This window comes from Aplidium turbinatum, chromosome 1 (assembly GCF_918807975.1).
Source record: "Aplidium turbinatum chromosome 1, kaAplTurb1.1, whole genome shotgun sequence".
In the NCBI taxonomy this organism is placed as follows: Eukaryota; Metazoa; Chordata; class Ascidiacea; order Aplousobranchia; family Polyclinidae; genus Aplidium; species Aplidium turbinatum.
The window spans coordinates 45,236,132-45,256,227 of record NC_137472.1 but is presented as its reverse complement, the minus strand read 5'-3'; the positions used below and the strand labels follow the sequence as shown (position 1 = coordinate 45,256,227).

The window sequence follows — 20,096 nt, the reverse complement described above, 5'->3', positions numbered from 1 at the left end:
CGGATGCCTTTCTCGGAAGTCACGGTGTTAGTTTAATTATGGTTGTAGTGTAGTTTTTCATGTTCTGAATTAGTTTAGCTCGTTCTATTTGAATTCAAGGCATTATTTGGCTACAACATTCCGACGTGGAAGTTCATTCATTTCTTTGTAATAAACTCCTACTCGCAAAAGAAGCAAGGTATTGTTCTCAAGAACATCCCCACTACACGCTAGTACCCAGGATGTTGCTGTAGCAGCTACAGCTAGGTATGGGAGGATGTTCAGACCACTCGACGTCCGCTACAAAGGCAATACCTTAGCAAGGTATGAAAGGAATGGTCCAACAGGAAAGAGTCTTACTGTAGTGTCGAAAAGACCTGAACACTTTTTATAAGAAGGTCAAATATGAAGGCAATCAATATTAAAATGTCGTCAGTGAATAAAGCTAAATTCATATCGTCATAATTGAATAATTTATGTTCATGTCGTCTAAATTCCTCAATCGTCGTAGGCTACTGCGTGATGTGCAGTCTGGCCATGGGAAGAGCTCAACACTTTGCTCTCCTGGGCCGCATCAAAACGGGCTTTTGCCTAAGGATGGGTTTCTTTTATGCCTGGTTTTCTTTCTCCATCCTATTTTTATTATGATGACTGCTCATCCACATTAATATTGGAACTGGCAAATGCGAACCACAACACTTTTCATTAGGCTATCATTTATTGCTACATGTCAGGGTTACCAGATTGGCCTTTTTAAGGCCAAATTTCTCGAATTTGGCTTTTTTTAAAGCCGTTTGGCCTTAGAAATTATACATTTGGCCTTTTTCTAGATTTGGCCTTTTTCTAGATTTGGCCTTTTGCATATAAGTGATAATATGCAGTGCTTTGTGTAAAATTTGTATACTTTCTGCGACCCCCGAAGTTCGTTACGCGACCCCTCTGGGGGTCGCGACCCACACTTTGGGAAGCCCTGGGCTAGAGCATGGAATAATTTCCCGGCAACAACATTTCAACAATTGGAAACGTTACTTTTCCAATCTCGGGAACCTCCCTGCGTAAAAACCCTCTAGCCTACAAGCATGCGAAACTACCAGGAATAACCATCAAGGTTTTATCAGTCCGAGGATAAAGATTCAAAATCAAACCCAGTTCTAAACACCGAGATTGACAAAGTGAAATTTCTGCTTGTTGTCGAACCACCGTTGTTTGTGAATAATTCAATCTACTAATTATCACCAAATAGAAGTATCATATGCAGGGCCGGATTAACCATTAGGCTAATAAGGCTATAGCCTTAGGCCCTGGAAAAATTCGGCCCTCATTTTTTTTAAGGTTAAATTTTTATAAGGCTGATAGTGATACAGATCCAGTAGGCTACGGTACAGTTTTTGCTTAAAAACGAATGACCGAGTTGAGTCAATACGGTGAAGTCAATACACGAAGAGCCCATTTCCAAAACCACATAGGCGCCACTTTTACCGAAATTGAGTTTAGAGCAGGGGTTTTCAACCTGGAGGTTGCGAGCCGTTTTTCGGAGAGTCGCGCTTGAAATTCCAGTGTAGGCTACTGTATTCTTTTCAATTCTTTTTTGCCAGAAAAGATTAAAAATTGTGTTTTTTTCGCAATCGACCATTCCTCTACTTGAGGTTATTATATCGTTTAAAGGGCTAGGAACATGAAAAAAAATTTTTTCTACAAAAGTGATTTTCTGATTTTATACGTGGTCAATAAGAATGCCTGAAAAAAAAAATTTTTTTTGAGCTGTATTTGGGGTGGTTTGAGGGCCTTTTACTTTCAATTTCTGATAGTTGACGATCCGACACGCGTGACTGCGTAAAGGCGACTGTTGAGCGATGACGTTTCACCGGGAATTCTCTCGCGTCGATGTCAGATCGCACTGCAGAAATAAGTAATTCGGACAAGCAGCAAGTCAAGTTATTTGCTTTAACAAGTTAACAACGTTGTGTGGAGGCAGTACAAGATTTTAGCAGCGGTTCTGATGAAGATGCTGAAGTATTTTGTGACTTTGGAAATAAACATCTTCCGATGCAATCTGATCACGACCATGTTCAACCGCACATGTTCGAGCCTTTGGCAAGCAGCTCGGAAGAGGAGATTGCAGTATGTGAAGCAATGGATTCTAATATTGAGCTTCAAACGAACAGCTTAAACTGGTATGTTGTCAGCGTTTGTATTTTTACAGACTAAATTCAAATAGCATTACACAATATAGATATCAATTGTAAACAAACATTTGTCTGCAGCCTATAAATGGTTTAAACTATGGAAAAGGCAATAACTTTTTTGCTGTGAAGCATTGCGCAATAGGCTACTCAATTTACTTTGAAGTTATCATCAACATGTGGACTTCTATAAACATTCCTTTTCAATCGATGCGACCAGTACAGTATTCAGCCCAAGCAATTCTATAAGTACCGGTAGTGGACTGCGTTACCCACCAGGTTTCAGTCATGACCAGTTGTCAAATTGTTCATTTCGACAGGTCTTTTAGCCTAAATAGACATAGGGAACGTTCAAATATTACGTAACGCTTTTTTTCCGAATTTTTAACCCCCCCCTCCCCAATGTAACGCCAACGTAACGCTTTTTTCAATCCCCCCCCTCCCCCATGTAACGCTTTTTCACTACGAATTCAGCACAAAAAACTACCATTCCGTACTCCAAAGCGTTACGTAACGTTTTGCTTGAACCCCCCCTCCCCCCCGATGTGACGCTAACGTAACGCTTTGCATAAACCCCCCCTCCCCCTCGAAGGCGTTACGTAATATTTGAACGTTCCCATAGGGTAATGAAAAGCTGACTTAAAAAATTATGACACTGTTGGTTGAGAATTTTGGTTAAAGAAGGTTCACAGCTTTGTCCTTTCCCTGGTTGAGACTTTGGATTGAAGCAGACCACCACTTCCACCAATATCAAAACAGTGTTTATTTTAACACTACAGTACACAAGTGATATGCATGCCGTGTGGCTACTGCAATTTGATTATTTTTTTTATAAACTTACAGGTGCAAGTGCGATATCCTTCCAACAGTTGCGGAATGCAGGTGTTACACCGAGATAGAGTACATTGCCCGAAAAGTGAGAGAAGGACGGGAGACGTAGGCTATGGCTGCAAAATAAAGTGCATAACAGAGCACCCTGGGTCTCAGGCAGTCTGTCTCTATGTGGATGTTTTAGAAATTGCCTGGCTATAGTACAAGCAGCAGTATGAGGTTGATGGGGCTTCCGAGCATAAGCGCCATAGACACACTGCATATAGGCAATTAGCCCGTTGGTGTTGGGGGCACCTTGGTCGAAACCTTACAGTGGTTCTTCTACCATGCGCAGTAACTTGCATAAGAGCCCACTTCTCACTCCAAAACAATGATGGATGGATGGTCGTTTTATTTTTGTTTGGATGCGAAACGCCGAAACATACATAAAACAAAAACTGACAGTGTGCATCCAATGAGTGCGAAAGACCATAGCCCTGAAGGCGTAGGAGGTCGTCGAGTCTGCACTCTCTCATTCAAATAGTTATACGGGACGACGTATGAGGACGATTTCGTTGAATTTAAACTGTAGATATCTGAAGAAGCCATCTCATGTCTTAGGTTATATCGATATTATTGTTTTATACATAATGTTACGCTCATTAATAAAGTACTTTTCCAAGACGCGCCAATGTGTGTTTTCTAGTTTGATACAAATATGGTACCGGTACAATAGGCTACTATGTTGCATAGTAAGTTATTTTATAGCGGTTAAGTATGTCTGCGATGCTATTAAGCAATAAGTCAAAGAAATGGCAATGGAGAAAAATGAAATCAATGAAAGATAAACTAATACGACCACCAATCCCAAACAAAAGCGAAATATGAAATAATATACCGTACGGCGCACATTAAAAAAACACAGAAGTACATCTAAAAGGTTATGAATTTTCACTGTTATTAACTGGTGCGCTTGTAAAAAAACGCGATATGTGATTGTTGACGACACTCTGTTTATCTGGACGCTTGACATTGTGACATAAAGGAGGAGGAGTTTCCCATGACAACTCCTCTGGAATGTCATTACTAGCATCTTCAACTCTTGAAGTCACTTGACCTATAAGTTCAGCAACGTAACCTGTAAAGCAAAGGATATAAAATATATTTCTAGGCAATGTTCATCGCGTAATTTAACCGAAGCAAGCAGCTGCAACTGTCGAAGAATAGCTGGCTTAGTGTTCAGGGACTACCAAATGCTTATGAGTTTTAGAAACGAATAAACGCACTATTAGGTTGTTTAAGTAGACTCTTAGCACGTACTGTATTTCAATATTAGCAGACATATGTTCTTACTGAAGGTACATTGTTGCATTGTCTTTTTTAGGTGTGAGAACCTCCTTTGCCTTTTGGAAAGGAAAGAGAAAACTGCAAATTTCCACTTTTTGTTTTAGCTTGCTCCTTTCTGCTATTTTCATTGTAATGGAGGGCCGCAAGTAACAATCTAAAGTTAAATATAAGCGTTGATTACTAATGATGACAAGCTGTTTTTCAGCAACCTCATTGCATTATAACTCTATGGGCTTATTACATTCATAAAAGCCTCTTTAACAATGGATAGACAGAATATTTACTGAATTGCTTACCTGCATTTCATGGCAGCATAACCAAAGTGAAACATTTTGGGAACAAATTGATTGACAAGACTGTGGTAGGCCTCGATGGAAAACGTCTGTCCTTCCGGGGACAATTTCGTAACATCTTTTCGTAAATTCTTGCTTCCCAACAATCCTGTCAAACCTTCATAACATTCAGATCCTGAGTGAATATGAGCAGTTAGCATGCTTTTGAAACAGCCTTCTTTTATGTCACTGCAATCACACTTGAGGTAAACAAAGACAATAAGTACAGAACGAACCTGCTGTGAAGTACTTCCTTTTCGCAAGTGGCATGAAGGAAACAACTCGCTGTGTCCAGTGTGGATGTCACATATGTGATTTGGCAGAGAGTCCCATTTAGCTAAAGCTAAATCATCATTTCCATCACTTGTCAAACGACACCAATACAGATGGTTTATAATGCTTTGTCGCCATTTCGAAACAAGCTCGAATCCCTTCTTTTTTTCTACAGCAACAAGTTTTTTCGAAAGACCTTAACCAAAGGAAATTTACAAAATTAGCGAGTTGCCTGCAGTATAAAATGGTTTATGAATGACTAGATTACTAAATGCTTCATTGCAATAACTACTGCATTTAGCAAGATCATTTTTTGGCACAAACTAAACTACATACAAATTGAGTAGACTAATAGAGTTAAACTTGTCGCTTAGATCGTTAATTGTTTTATGGTTTTCTCTGCTTCAATGTTTAGCGCTTACCTTTTGCAACATGCCATATATCAAAGTAATGTGTCATTTCCATGATCTTCCCTAATCCACTTCTGTATCTGCAGGTGTCTGTCCGTAATCAATGTGCATATGTTGACTCTAGCACTAGAAAGGGTACGGAGACACCTTTTCAATCCCTCTCATTCCATGTGGTAACTTTCTTTGACCTCATTACTCTAAACACACATCTTACATTAGGCAGAACAGTAGTAACTACTGAGGGAAAAGATGTATATATTCTTTATATACAATGTCCATGTAAGTTTTGGGGAGCTTTCCATTACATTTGTGATTTGCGGAAATAGCAAAATTACGATACCAGAATTGTGGGTAACTCCATCAAATTAAAACAATGAAAACTATTAATACTACAAAAAGTGCTCAATGCTAAGCAAAAAAGCAAAGCAGAGCAAATTAAATCAAAATATAGTTATTACTATCTGAATTCTTAACAGTCTGTTTCACCTCAAACGGATCATCAGAAGAGTCTTCTGATGATCTGTTTGAGGTGAAACAGACTAATAATAATTAAATATATTCATTTGGTGGATGAAAATACAACATAAGACATAACATAATTCAAGACACGATTTTGTTGCAAGTAGCGTCATAAGAACATGTAAACTTACCTGGACAATTCCCATGCATAAAATACAGTTTTGCTCACATCCATCAAGGTATAGCCTTCATTGTAATCCTCATCCAAACATTCATGCATGTCTTCTTTACTTTCACTATGGATGGCAGTAGAAGATTGAATAAAATCCATTACCAGTACATTGAGTGGCTGCATCACTGCGGCTTATCGGTAGCCTACATTGCATTGGATACCTAAAACATTGCAGAAATCAATGGTGGCTGATACAGCAGGCAGAAATAATGTTAACTAGTATGTATGTTATGGTAAATAATGTTTATGGTACTATGATTGTGGTATTGTCTCAATGAAGGATTTGCTTTTTTTCATTATAACACTCACATTCATCTTTGATGACACTAAAATAACTTTAGTGGATCATTGAAAACTTTTAGCACATGTGGATTGTGGAACAATTTACCAGTAGCCTACATACAATCAGGGCTGCGATTTTTGCCTTTTTCGGTGACGAGGTCACTCGACACGCGCCATCACTATTCGACAAACGCCGTGCCTTACAGAAAAAAAAAAAAAAAGGAAAAAAAACTGAGAGAGGACTAAACATCGTCAGGTCGAGAAACAATCGGGGGGGGGGGGGGGCATCACGTGATCCAATCATAAGAGTGCTGACTTTCGTAAACTTTCCTTTGCCAGGTACTTCAAAGCAAGGTCTAAAAGCGACGCTTCACACGAGAAACTCCCAAGGCGTCAGCGCCGCCATTTTGAACACTGCGGGAGAATGCTTTGATCGAAGTTCCAACGCCTGGCATCAAACATTTCGCAACACACGTTTCGTGCTATTCGACACAACGGGTTTCTTTTATAGATGAAATAACCTAGGCTACGATAAGTTGTCAACGTCTATGCCAGTTTGTATTTCGCAGTTTGAGCTAATTAACAATATTGCTCTGGTAAAATGACTGTTAGATACTTGCTATGAAAGTTTTTCACATGTAGAAAACAGCCTAGTTTCCGACCAGACGTTCAGAAATACAGATGAAAAAAGCCGCTATTTTTATGGAAAGGAACATTTTGAACACTGCGGAAAAATGCTTTGATCGAAGTTTTAACGCCTGGCATTAAATATCTCACCCCACACGTTTCATGCTATTCAACACAACGGGTTTCTAACTTTCTTCGAAGTAGGCTACTTTTACTTGTCAACGTCTATGCAAGTTTGTATTTATGTCTGACTTATGCACTTGCTGTTCCAAGAATGGAGAATTTTTTTGCAATGTGAATAAAGAATAGTAGACAGATAAACACGGTTTCAACTCGACTTCCTTCCACTAAAAGGGTTTCTGTGATTACGTAATGGGCGATTTTGCACTTGCATTCACAAAAGCACACAACCTAGCTAGCAAAACCCGTCGTTTTTACATTAATTCAACGTCTGTAGACGTTGAATCGAAAAAACGAGAAGCGAAAAATATACTAGAGTAGTCTATCACGACCGCACTGTTTGATTTGTTGTGATGTAATAATACCAAAAGTAGCGATACGCACGCTGTTACGTTAATTCACCTTAAATAATTCAGGGAAGAAAAGTAAGTTAATTTTGGGTTACCTTTAAAGTAAGTTAACAGAACAAATCGATTTCAATTTCCTGGAGGGTTATATTGCGTAGGCTACCCAGACAGCAAAAAATCATCATTTTACATTGATTCAACGTCTACAGACGTGAAGTCAATGCAAAAATAACGAATTTTGATGCCTGCGTATCACTGCCCAAGAAGAAATTTACGTTTGTTTTACATTAATTCGACATCTAGCAACGTTGAATTGAATTATCATAAAATAACGTTAATTGTTCAACCAGGTACCGGTAACAAATTAATAGCTCACTGCGAGATGATTGCCTCGATTTACGTTTACACTAACATAATTTCGGCACAATTGGGACACTGCGAGCAAACACGAGTCTGTTCGATAAAGAACTAGCTGTCAGAATCGGAATTATCAGATACTGTATCAGAGGATGAGGTTGTCGCTTCGTCATTAGAATACTTGAAGACGCAAAACTGCCCGTTCATGAACGCGCGATGCCATATGATCGGAAGCATTACTTTACTGCCCAAGAACCATTTATCGAATTTCGTAGGCTACTACTTTTTTAACTTGACCCGGTAGCTTTTCTAATTCCAATTTGTTTCCGTCATAAAATTCTTTACAAATTTTGCAAAATACCACACTAACTTTTTCTTTTGTTTGATAATCTATAGCAGGTAAATTCTACTTTTTAACTGTATCTTCTTTCACTATATATAATTTATATTCGCAACGACATCGGTAAACAATAAGCATTCGATGAAAAAATAACTTTTGCGTAACAATAAGCCGGTATTTATAAGGTTGCAAACTTTTTACAGTTCACAAGAGCATTGTCAGCGCATAAAATAGCTTGCGTGATGCTCTGGGCTACCGCCGTGTAACACGCGATGAAGAAACGCATAAAATTTCGTTTGATTAAACAAGCATACGGCAATTGCCGCCGTAATCCAAGGTTTGTTGATTTGGCGACGGCAATGTTTTTGCCGTCGTAGATACAAGCTAATTTCGAGGGCTGTATACATGTCCGGTAGGTACATAACTTAGCGCTTGATACTCCTTTGCAATCACTCAACCAGCGTGCGATTAAAAGCTTAAGTAAGTGACTCTGATACCACACAACTTGTGCGGTAACTCGCGACCAAACGCTTATTTATAATCTGACTCCTGTGACGTCATATTACTATTCGACAAACAAACGCAGAATTTTTGGTCGTTCGACAAGAAAGAAAAAATCGCAGCCCTGCATACAATATACTTCACTGCAGTACGGCACAATAAGTTATGTACAACTTGATGTAGAAGGAAAAAAAGAATTTATTTTAAACCTTGGGCAGTGTAGCATGATTATGAAATCGACTAACACCGATAGGCTAGCATCTTAGTAACCAAATTTATTACCTATATATATTATTATTATTATACTTCTGGTATTCAAAACAATAACGGTTAACGGTTTGCAACTTTGCATTGTGGATTTATAAATATGGCTTCATAAAGCATCAAAGGGGAATCTGTGTTTACAGCATTAGATTGTACGATACACAAGAACTACCGGTAGTGTCCTGTTCATCAATTGCTTCTTTTGTAACAGTAGAGTTTAGTATAGCAATGCAGCAGTGAGCACAATTGGAAATGCAGTCTAACCTAGGCTAGGCTGTAGAAACTTACCTGTCAGAAAACCCCAATTGTACTTGTAGACTGGATTCTTCAAATTGGTCACTATCAAAGTGTACGAAACAAATCTGTGAGCTTGCTTTAGCCTTCCAATACATTCGGTTTTGTTGAACAAGTTTCTGCCACTTCACGTTTTTTCCCGTTATTTCAGGAAAACTTTCGCAAGTGCTGTAGCCTATTATAGCACACAATCACTAATTGGTCATTGGTTAATTCTTGGTCGTTGGTTTGAATCTTCATCCTCGGCTTACTCAGTCTGAGAATGGAGATTCAAACCAACAGACAACAGTAGTTGTTTTTCAATCTCAGTGGCAAACCCTTTTCATTCAATGAAGTAGTGTGCCTGCCTCTGCACACTAGTTTGTATGAATGTGCAGTTACATTTACTGTGATGGGGTGGTGGCTGACTAGATGACTGCTTATGGTCTTTCACTACCATCCTGATTGCGCCATAATCTAACCAACAGTTGTACAATGTATTGTTTTGACAATTACATTTTACTCTGGTTATTTGTTAATATATTGCGCTGTTAAAACAAAATAAATTGTCTTGACTTGCTGCATCCCCAAACGACACATCTTCCAGGCATTTTTGCTCCAACAAATAACTTTTATAAACGAATTAACGGCTTACTTTGTAGCCTAAACCTCAACGAAGCAAATGAAACGTCGCTTTCAACTGTCTTTATGCAGTATATGTCTTTACATTGTCGTTTATTGTTTTTGCTGTGATGGTCAGAAATAAAAACAACTGAACTGAACAGTGAAAAACAACTACTATCGTTCATCAATTCACCGGTGTGACGTAGAAAGGGAATTTCCCGAAAACATTTTCGAAAAGGGGCTACAAAAACCTTATGTGTTGGATTCGTGATTTCAAAAAATAAAAACACACACTTTTAGCTTGTTTCAACCAATTTTGTTGATAGGCGTTGTTCTTGATACTATTCCCTACAGAAATAATCCAAAAAACCTTAATCGAAAAAATCATGTTCCTAGCCCTTTAAGCTTTCAAACGTTGCAAAACGCTTTATAGTGCAGGCCCTTAGGGGAATCTTTAGGCTAAACGTGTTACACGTTGTTTTTTTGCATATTTTTGCAGTTGATCAACCCAACTTTGATTTTAGTGGGTGCCGCAACTTTTTGGGTCACGTGATCACCCCCAAATCGGGGATTTCCCCAGAAATCACGTTTCAGCTCTTTTTACGTCATTTTTGTGCAATTACATATTTGATTTTTGTATATTTTAACTTACAAAGCACATACAAATATGTGAGACAAAATAAACACAAAATAATTTGATTGATGACGTCATTGTGACGTCATCACATATATTTTTTTGCTTTTTTTACCTATTTTGGTCGTTTACTGTTGGTTTTAGTTGGAGTACCGATTACTAAAACCATTTCACAATTCCTAAAAGTAGTTTCGTCATGATTGCATCTTTTATGACGTCATCATTACATTATTAAAACTAGACAACTTCAAATTCAGGAACCAAAGGTAAGTTTATTCCGAAAAAAGCGATCAAATACTCTCATTATAAGTTTTGCAAATGCTTAAATGTTTACAATTGCAAGCAATAACAATAATTCCAGTCCAGTATGACGCAATAACGACGTCATCAAGGGAATAACCAGAAGAGCAGCTACCAGGGGTGAATTTCCCTTTTGGTCATGCCACTTTAAAATTTAAAATAATATGTAGGCCTAATTATGATCTACAAATCAAATTAATACACGACCCCAGATGATGCAATGTCAGAGTCTTAACACTGTTAATTCAAGATGAAAAAACTAGCGGTATTCGATGTTAAATTCCTACCATACGTAATTTGATGTTAAAAAAATTCGTGTACGACAAGTTTTTTCAAGTTACAAGATAGAGTTTAGAAAGTCAAAAGCATTTTTTGAATGATCAGTGTGGATTGGAGATGAAACGTCAATGTGGATTAAAGATGAAACATCAGAGAGGATTGGATATTTTGTGGTCGAATTGCATGTTTCGTACTCGCATGAACAAAGACTTGTGCATTTTATGGATTTTTTCTTACAGGAACATCGAGAGCCACGAGTAGACTGACAAAACGGAACAAGCTGATTTGCATCATTATGTTTCCAACCCCAAGCTAAAGGAGAAGGTAGTTGCTGAACATTTACGAGGCTTGATTTCCGTATTTCAGCTTGATGTATCACTCTGCGTGTATGTTTCATCAGAGCAGCTGACGTTGGTGGCAGCTTTTCAATAGTGCAACCATTGGTAAACATCATATAACGGCATTCGTCTACATCCGTGATAGTAGGACCATTGCCATAAAGAGCTATGACATACGTTTGTAGGCTATGTCATTTATAGAACTAGATGAGCTTGAAAAATTCAGAGAATTAAATAAGCCACACATTGCGGTAAGATTAAGCAATAAGCATCCAACAATCCCAAGCCTTTTTTTCCAAAGACGAAACAGTATCACAGATTGTGATAGCATAAAACAAAGGTAAAGAAGCGCAAATCATCGGAGATTGAGGTAAAGATGAAACAATATCATGGATTGGAATGAAGCGAGTTTTTTCTCCAACTCCAAATTCAACCCATAGTTTTGCCTACAGATTTCTAACTTGTCAAAACACGAAATTGCAATAATTACCACATTAGTATCTACTGTTTTGACTATGGCATCGGATTTTCCATGTTTCACATGGAGAAACATACGGGTGTCTGCCTCTTCGTGATCACATGAGGAAACCTCAGACATGAGACATGTCCAATGTTTGATTGTTAAGAGCTGTATCTAATGATGTTACAACAATCGTAAACAAGTTTGGATCGACTGAAGTTATCACAGCAGCTTGTTGAACCAGTTGATATAACGCAGTATTGTTGCTGTCATTTCCAAAAAACTCAGACCAGTTGAGAGGAAGACGAGTATTACTTGTGACAGCCAAGTAACATCCAGACCCTGTTTCTTGCAGAAGATAAGCCTCAAATAGCTACTGCCATCACAGAACATGCCAGCAGTGTGATGTCAACCGATTATGAAGTAGTGAAAGAATCTGCCTCGAAAACCGATCACTACGTTCTTGATGGAGGGTTCTTGTTGCATCGAGTGCCATTGAAACTGGAGACAGTTATGGGTCTATTGCACAGTCGTATGCAGATTTTACTATTCGTCATTATCGCTTAGCAACGGTGGTCTTTGATGGATATGGTGGTCCGTCTATCAAAGACAATACCCATCAAAGACGCGGCATGAACGTCCACCCGGTTGTTCACTTTACTGTAGACACCAAGTTCATTGGAAAGAAAGAGCAGTTTTTGCCTCGAGCTTCCAACAAGGAAGGATTAATTTCTGCTCAACTGAGGAATAGAAGCTGCAATGTGATGAACGCTCCAGGTGATGCAGATGGGCAGATGGACAGCCCTCATCGACATAGTACGACTTTAACTGGTGAAGACACGGACCTTTTAATATTGATACTACGCTATGCTGACACTGACTCAGACATTAAAGACCTCTACTTCCGCTCCGAAAAGGCTTACGCAACCAAGATACACGACATCAACAAACTTAAATCAATCATCGGACCAGACATAATTATGCTTACAGCTCCTCTTCATTCATGCATTCACCGGTTGTGATTCAACGTCAAGGATATTTGGTATCGGGAAGAAGACGCTTTCAAGAAACTAGTGAAAAGTCAGCAAATAATCAAAGAATGTGCAAATTGCTTTATTCTCCCAAATCAGACAGACCAAATCATTAAGGATCTTGGAAACAAAGCTATGACCGTTATGTTTGGCAACGATGGCAGTAGTAACCTAGAAACACAGCGATACAATACATTGGTCAAAAAAATTAAAACAGCCAAATCCTTTGTTCACCCTGAACGTTTGCCACCTACATCATCCTTTACCAAATTCCACTGCCTCAGAGTGTACTACCGGATTATGGTCAGGATGGGTAGGCTACTGACGATGCGGTATGGATGCTTTAGACTGGGGATGGAAAGTAGACAATAATCAGATGGTTCCAATCATGACGGATATGAAAGCTGCCCCGGACAACCTACTGAAACTGATCACTGCAATTGCGAATCGTGTTCACCTCACTGTAGTTGCCGGAGATATGTGCTACCATACCATGCTGGATGTGGACCATGCCAAACTGGTTCATGTGTCCATACAGCAATCACATAATTACAGACGATGACATCGAGAGTGACAGCGATGAGCATTAATAATACTTGATCTATTTGCTTTCTTTACGCTGATTATGTCAAGAGTCTACATGACCACATCGTATGAGCTCTTTATGCCTGCTTAGTTAACCCAAATATATATAGAAATCCCTGTGATAGAAATTTACTGGTTTTTTTAATAAACAATACATTGTTATTGTACATTTTTAATTGTTTTGGCAGCCATCTTGGATTGCCATATTGAATTTATAGGCTATCAGATAATTTAACAATTCTGAGAATGGTCTCATTGACTTCACAAAGTATAAAAACCTAGATATAGACACCAAAACTACATGTTTTGGTCATATGATAACCTAGTTATGGTCAATTTACTGTTATTTTAATGGTTTGGCCGCCATCTTGGTTTGCCATATTGAATTTATAGGCTATCAGATAATTCAACAATTCTGAGAATAGTCTCATTGACTTCACAGAGTATAAAAACCTAGATATAGACACCAAAACTACATGTTTTGGTCATATGATGACCTAGCTACGGTCAATTTACTATGTTATTTTAATAGTTTAGCGGCCATCTTGGATTGCCATATTGAATTTATAGGCTATCAGATGATTTAACAATTCTGAGAATGGTTTCATTGACTTTACAGGGTATAAAAACCTAGATATAGACACCAAAACTACATGCTTTGGTCATAGGATGACCGAGTTATGGTCAATTTACTGTTATTTTAATGGTTTAGCGGCCATCTTGGATGGCCATATTGAATTTATAGGCTATCAGATAATTTAAAAATTCTGAGAATAGTCTCATTGACTTCACAGAGTATAAAAACCTAGATATAGACACCAAAACTACATGTTTTGGTCATATGATGACCAAGTTATGGTCAATTTACTGTTTTGTTCAATGGTTTGGCGGCCATCTTAGAAGCTATCTTGAAAATAACCACTTTCCGGAAGTTGGATTCCTTAAGATTTTGAATATGTTAGTACTGACACTCAATACTAATCAAATCAGTTGAAAAACCATTGGTAATTTATTGTAACCAAAAAAGTAACACCAACAACAAACAAGCGACTACAATAAGAAAAAAACAAGCAAAAAATTAATACATGACGTCACAATGACGTCATTAATAACATAATTTTGTGTCATTTTTATCTCATGTATTTTGTAGTGGCAGTCAGTCCAAATGTAAAAAAATAACGTATCTAATTGCATAAAAATGCCGTGAAAAGAGCTCAAAATTGACTTGGGGGGAGTCCCCGATATGGGGGTGATCACGTGACCCAAAAAGTTGCGGCACCCACTAAAATTGAAGTTAGATGCAAAAAAACAACGTGAAACACGTTTAGACTAAAGATGCTCATTTTTGCCTCTAAGGGCAAAAGGGCAAATTGCATTATTAACAATAGGAAAGCATTCGATATTTTTCACCAAATTCTTGTAGGCCTACGTTGCTTTGTGCAGACTAAAGTTAACTAGTAACCACATTATGGTAAAAAAGCAAAATTATGTAGAATCTTGCAAAATATAGATTTCTCAGTAATGTTTTTAATGGCATTGAAAAAAATTAGTGTCGGCTATTTTGCTTGAAAGTTCTTTCAGCAACAGGTGCACGCATTGACAAACTTAATACGGTAGTTAAAAATGTGTAGCACCAACCATCTCACTGATATTGATTTAAATAAATCCATAAAAGATTGCAATAAATTCAAGCGGTGAAAGTGCGAAAATGTAGATTATTCTCATTATTTTTTTCTCCTCTAGCTAAGATTGACAGAAAATGAAAACAACAATTGGAGGAAATGTAAAAAGTCGTAATAACATCGCAAAAATCGTTTTTCGTTTCGGAAGTTTACGTTGAAACAGCAAAACTAGGCTACATAATTATATCTGGATGTCGGCATGAATCAAATTTGGTTAAATTTGTGCATTAAATATGCTTTTGTTGAATACTTTTATGGGGGGTCGCGAGCAGGCCCGCAACCAGCAAATATTTTCGGGGGGGGGCATTTAATTTTTATCAAAGAACAAACATTAAAATGATGCATTGTGACATTTTTATGTTAATGTCCACAAACAAAATCGTTAGCATGGCTTCCAACCAGCGTAGCCTACTTTCGGTTTCGATAGTCTACACCAGTGGCGTAGCCAGGAAAAAAATTGGAGGGGCCAAATATTTGATGAATTGAAGAGAACGACAAAGTGTTTGATTTAAGACATCGCCACCTGATGTGCAGTGGCGTATCCTGGTGGGTTGAGCAAGGGGAAGCAATGAAACTGGTGGGGGTAAGAGCGTGCCGAACGCATGCGTATTCTAGAGGGGTCCGGGAGCATGCTCCCCCGGAAATTTTTTGCAAAATTACACTCAAACAATGGATTATAGCGCTTTCTGGAAACACTTTTAGGATAATATTTGTATAAAATTTATTAGCAGATAAACAGCTATTAACTTATTAAAGGTAGCTCTTACACACGAACGGGCAAAATCTGCGGATAAAATTAGAGAACACCAAAAACTCAGCTACACAAAAACCCAACAGACAAAGCCATTCTGAAATTGCTTCCACAAATTAGTTAAAAGAAACGTAAATCGAGTAAATTTTGCGCGATTTACGATTTGCAAAATTTATTGGTGTCTTTCTGTGTGTCTAAAACAGCGGTTCTCAACCAGTGGGCCATGGCTCACTGGTGGGCCATGGCTCACTGGTGGGCCATAGAAGCATTTTGAGGTGGGCCACAGACATATTTTAAAAATTGAAAGATTTATTGAAACATTTTGTTTCATTTTTGTCACTATAGTCAATTTTACACTTGTGTGTTTGTTTAGTTACAATGAATGATGCTGCTGTTTTTAGCTACAAAGTGGCAATCATCATTCTATCTAATTATTGCAACATACAGTACAGTTTTACATCAACTCAGTTTTTACAACACTGTATGATGTAATAGACTACTACTTTGTGGTTACAATTAAGCCATCTTTATAAGTGGTAGCCTTGTTGAACTTCTGCAGATCCGCGTTTTTAGTACGTGCAGCATTTTGTTTTGTGGATTATTTTGGGGAGGAATTGACAATACAGTATTTGCAGCTTTAAGTTTGATAAAAATTACATTCAGTATGCAGCCTACATCAATTTTTGATAACAGAGAAGAAAAAGGACAATGCGTATTATGTTGTAAGGTTTTTAGTCATCCAAATTACAAGGACAAGGATGAAGATGTGAATTTTTTTTAATGAAAAGAAGATACTGTGAAGCGTCAGCGCCTGGATTCAACAAGGGGATTCCAGCAACATTCCAAAGGCAATGTTCTGCTGCTTTTGTTTATAAACCTGTTTTGTAATTTTTTTCTTACATAAAAACTGAATGGGCCACAGAACTATTATGCAAACAAAAATGGGCCACGAAAGAAAAAAAGGTTGAGAACCACTGGTCTAAAACAAGTCCTTGTGGTGTTCATAGCCAGATGTCTTGGAAAACGTTATAAATTTCTACAAATTTTATTATATTTTCAACAAAGCGCTCAACTTCGGAATTCAAGCTTTGAAAATTTTGGGGGGGCATAGCCCCTTTCGCCCCCCCCTCCTGGCTACGCCTATGGTCTACACTCTACAGTATGGCTATACGTGTACGACGTACGTCTATTCATAGTAGGCTACATTTCATACTGCATAGAACGCTGAAAATTTTTTTAAAAAATTTCGGGGGGGGCAAATGCCCCCAATGCCCACCCCTGGTTGCGGGCTTGGTCGCGAGACTACAATTGATTGCTTTTGAGGTCGCGTTGGGAAAAAGGTCGAAAATCCCCGGTTTAGAGTGTCATTAGGTAGAGTATTAGCCTACCATAGGTAGGCTACCTACTATCCATTTCTTTCTTTCCAAAATCTTGTCCATCCTGCTTCAAATTTGACATAAAAAAATGCGTTTGTTTCCTAAACCAAGTAGGCAATTACGTGCCATCATTAGCCATTTTTCTGTTATGTTTACGTTATTTTGTATAATTTGAATTTTTCATGTAGGTATGTAGGCTATTCTTACTACTTTTTGTAGCTTGGTTTGCAAAAATTAGGCCCTTCTCTAGTAAAGGGCTACAGTACCCTTAATCCGGCCCTAATCATATGTTACTCAAGTGCACAGCTCAATAGTAGAACCAGCGTTGTTTGAACCTGCCTTTGCTTTGTTGATAAAGTTGGTCGAAAAACTGAGTGAAGGGCTGGATGCAATGTGTCGTGCGGCAAAACAAAGAGTTTTAACTCGAAGTAAAACACTTTCGTTGTAAACAGCCATGATATTTGGCTGTCTTACTGTTATTATTTGTTTTAAACAATGGTTTAATAAAATGTTCAATAAAAAAAAATCTCTCCGGTTCCATCAAAACCCCTTCTTGTTTATTTTTTACAGATCGTGGTTCATTTGATCACGTGATTGAGTTACACCTCCAAAATAATTGTGACGTCGCTGCCTCATGGCAAGTAGTAAACAAACAGGTCAAACCATTTAGCCTGCATCGTGAGAATATTTTGTCCCTTTTGCAGTACTGCGGAACTCCCAACCTTTTATCTGCTGAAAGAATGTCAACAATCTTACTATACTTACAAATTTTGTTTACATTATTTGTTAAGTTGCAGCGTAAAAGGACTGGGCTTAATTAAAGTTCTGAAGCTATGAAAAAATTCAGGTCTATGCCAGTATTAAATGTAATTGTCTAGTTAAGCAGTTAACAGTTGTAGCTAGTTAGGCAGTTGTGCTGTAGGTGCAGTTTTATGCTTCTTTTTGACAAGTGTAAAACTTTTAAATTAGATCTGGAAAGCCTAAAAACGTAATTTGAAAACGAACAAACAAGTCACATAGTTAGCGTAAAAAGATAAAACTTACACAAGGTGTGGTACCGGTAACATTAAGGCAGTGGCTATTTGACCGGCGCCGGTCTTTGAATCTGAAACACTATTTAACCGGTCATGACGTCACTATATAGGCACTTTTTTCTTTTCTCTTTCAAAGCAAAAGACGAAAAGCGCCTATATAAGTTGTAATTCGACAACTTTATTCAACTCGATCCATGGCGCGTATGATATTTCTCCGGTTACTACTCCAGAGGGAACGAGTTCGATACTACCCGGAAGCGTTCCTTTTTTTTTTTTGGCTGTGGCTATATTTACACTATATAGTGTAAGAATAGCCTCAACAGTGTTGCCAGATAAGGAATTCTGCCCTAATTTGAGAAAAGTTTAAAGCTGTTGAAAACAGAAACTTGTTTTTTGGAATTTTTTAGTCCTGGGCAAAAATCAAAACCCTAAAATAATTCCTAACTCTAGCCCTTACCTTAACCCTTCCTAACTTTAATCCTGACTCTGGCAACACTTCATTGTGTAACAATAGCCACTTCCTTTTTTTTTTATTATTATTTTTCTTAATTTTTACCCAAACTAAATTTTTACCCAAAGTGCATTTTTTTAGTCAATTTTTAATTGGAGTTGCCTACAGCCCTATTTTTTATGTCTTTTCAAATGTGAGCAATAAAGTTAGAGTTTTTTAATTTGCCGGAATTTGAGATTTTCTCTGGGTACGGTAATTTTCCGTTCGTCATAAGAGGATGTGACTGTGTTTGCCGAGCGACGCATTACATACCATTACCATTTTTTTAAAAGAAGCATTGTATATAGTTCAGTTCAGTTTATTTTTTTGTTGGCGAAAAAGAAAGACACAAAAAGCAAAAACACAATAAACACAAATAATTCGCACAACAAGGATGGAAGCGAAAGACCGAAAGGTCACCAAAGTCAGCTGCCACCCAAACGTTTAAACAAAAGACCCAAAATTAAGAACATTAACACATATAGCACAATACCAGCACTTTACATAATACATTAACAATAGAATAACACAGGGCAACATAAAAAACTGTGTAGAGAAATAAGCGGATGATACGTTTCAGGAGTGATCATTGTACAAATTCTTTAATAAACATATAACTAACTTGTTGAGAGCAAAAATGTAATGCAAAGATAACTTTGCCTTCCCGTCCACGTATAATCGTATATGTAATCTGCAGGTCGCTGCAGCAGATGGAGTGTTTTGGCAGGTAGAACACTTTAACATAGGACAATTTTTCCTACAAACCAGGTGACTGCAGCATTGTAACCATTCTAGCACTCAGCCAGAGAGTTAATTCTTGCTTTGAACTTGATAAAGGAATAATGAAGAAGAAAAAAAATAATGGTAACGATGGGAATGGAACCCATGTTATGTACAATGTACATGAATACCTCTTGTTCAAACCACTACGCCACGCAAGCGTTCACCAAACCTCCGCTAAATTTAGTTTATGGGAAATGTTGTTTTGTTTGTTTTTATTTCTAACCATCACAACAAAAAAACAACTTAGGTTATGACTAACATAGCAGAGGTCTAGAAGAAAGTAGAAGCGACAAAACGCGGACGTTATAACGTGCATGATACCAAAGCAGGACAATCAGTTTAAAATATGACACGGTCGCAGTACACCTCACAATATTACGTGACACTCCATCTGCTGCAGTGTCTTACAGATTACAAATACGAGCATGGGATAGCATAAGTAATTCCACGTTGCTTATTGGTAAGTCGACACTACTTATGGTGCTTATGGGTAATTCGACGTGACTTATGGAGCTTATGGGTAATTCGACGCG

General features: G+C 37.9%; 1 protein-coding gene across 1 annotated transcript; it reads right to left on the bottom strand.

Annotated features, from left to right (window-relative positions):
• Positions 1-3,209: 3,209 nt before the first annotated feature.
• On the bottom strand, positions 3,210-6,210 carry LOC145779457 (uncharacterized). Its single transcript, XM_082591055.1, has 6 exons — positions 5,985-6,210; positions 5,347-5,531; positions 4,888-5,120; positions 4,616-4,787; positions 4,326-4,473; positions 3,210-4,110 (listed from the first exon to the last, which is right to left on the bottom strand). The coding sequence occupies exons 3-5, from the start codon at positions 4,919-4,921 to the stop codon at positions 4,353-4,355; spliced, it is 327 nt and encodes a 108-aa protein (XP_082447181.1). The 5' UTR covers positions 4,922-5,120; positions 5,347-5,531; positions 5,985-6,210; the 3' UTR covers positions 3,210-4,110; positions 4,326-4,352.
• Positions 6,211-20,096: the final 13,886 nt, after the last annotated feature.

Bases quoted from the DNA above. Each gene is read 5' to 3' on its own strand.
- LOC145779457 (XM_082591055.1), bottom strand. From the start codon at position 4,921: ATGCCACTTGCGAAAAGGAAGTACTTCACAGCAG. The intron at 4,788-4,887 runs GTTCGTTCTGTA...ATATTCACTCAG, and splicing joins AAGGAAGTACTTCACAGCAG to GATCTGAATGTTATGAAGGT. The intron at 4,474-4,615 runs GTAAGCAATTCA...ATTTAACTTTAG, and splicing joins TATGCTGCCATGAAATGCAG to ATTGTTACTTGCGGCCCTCC.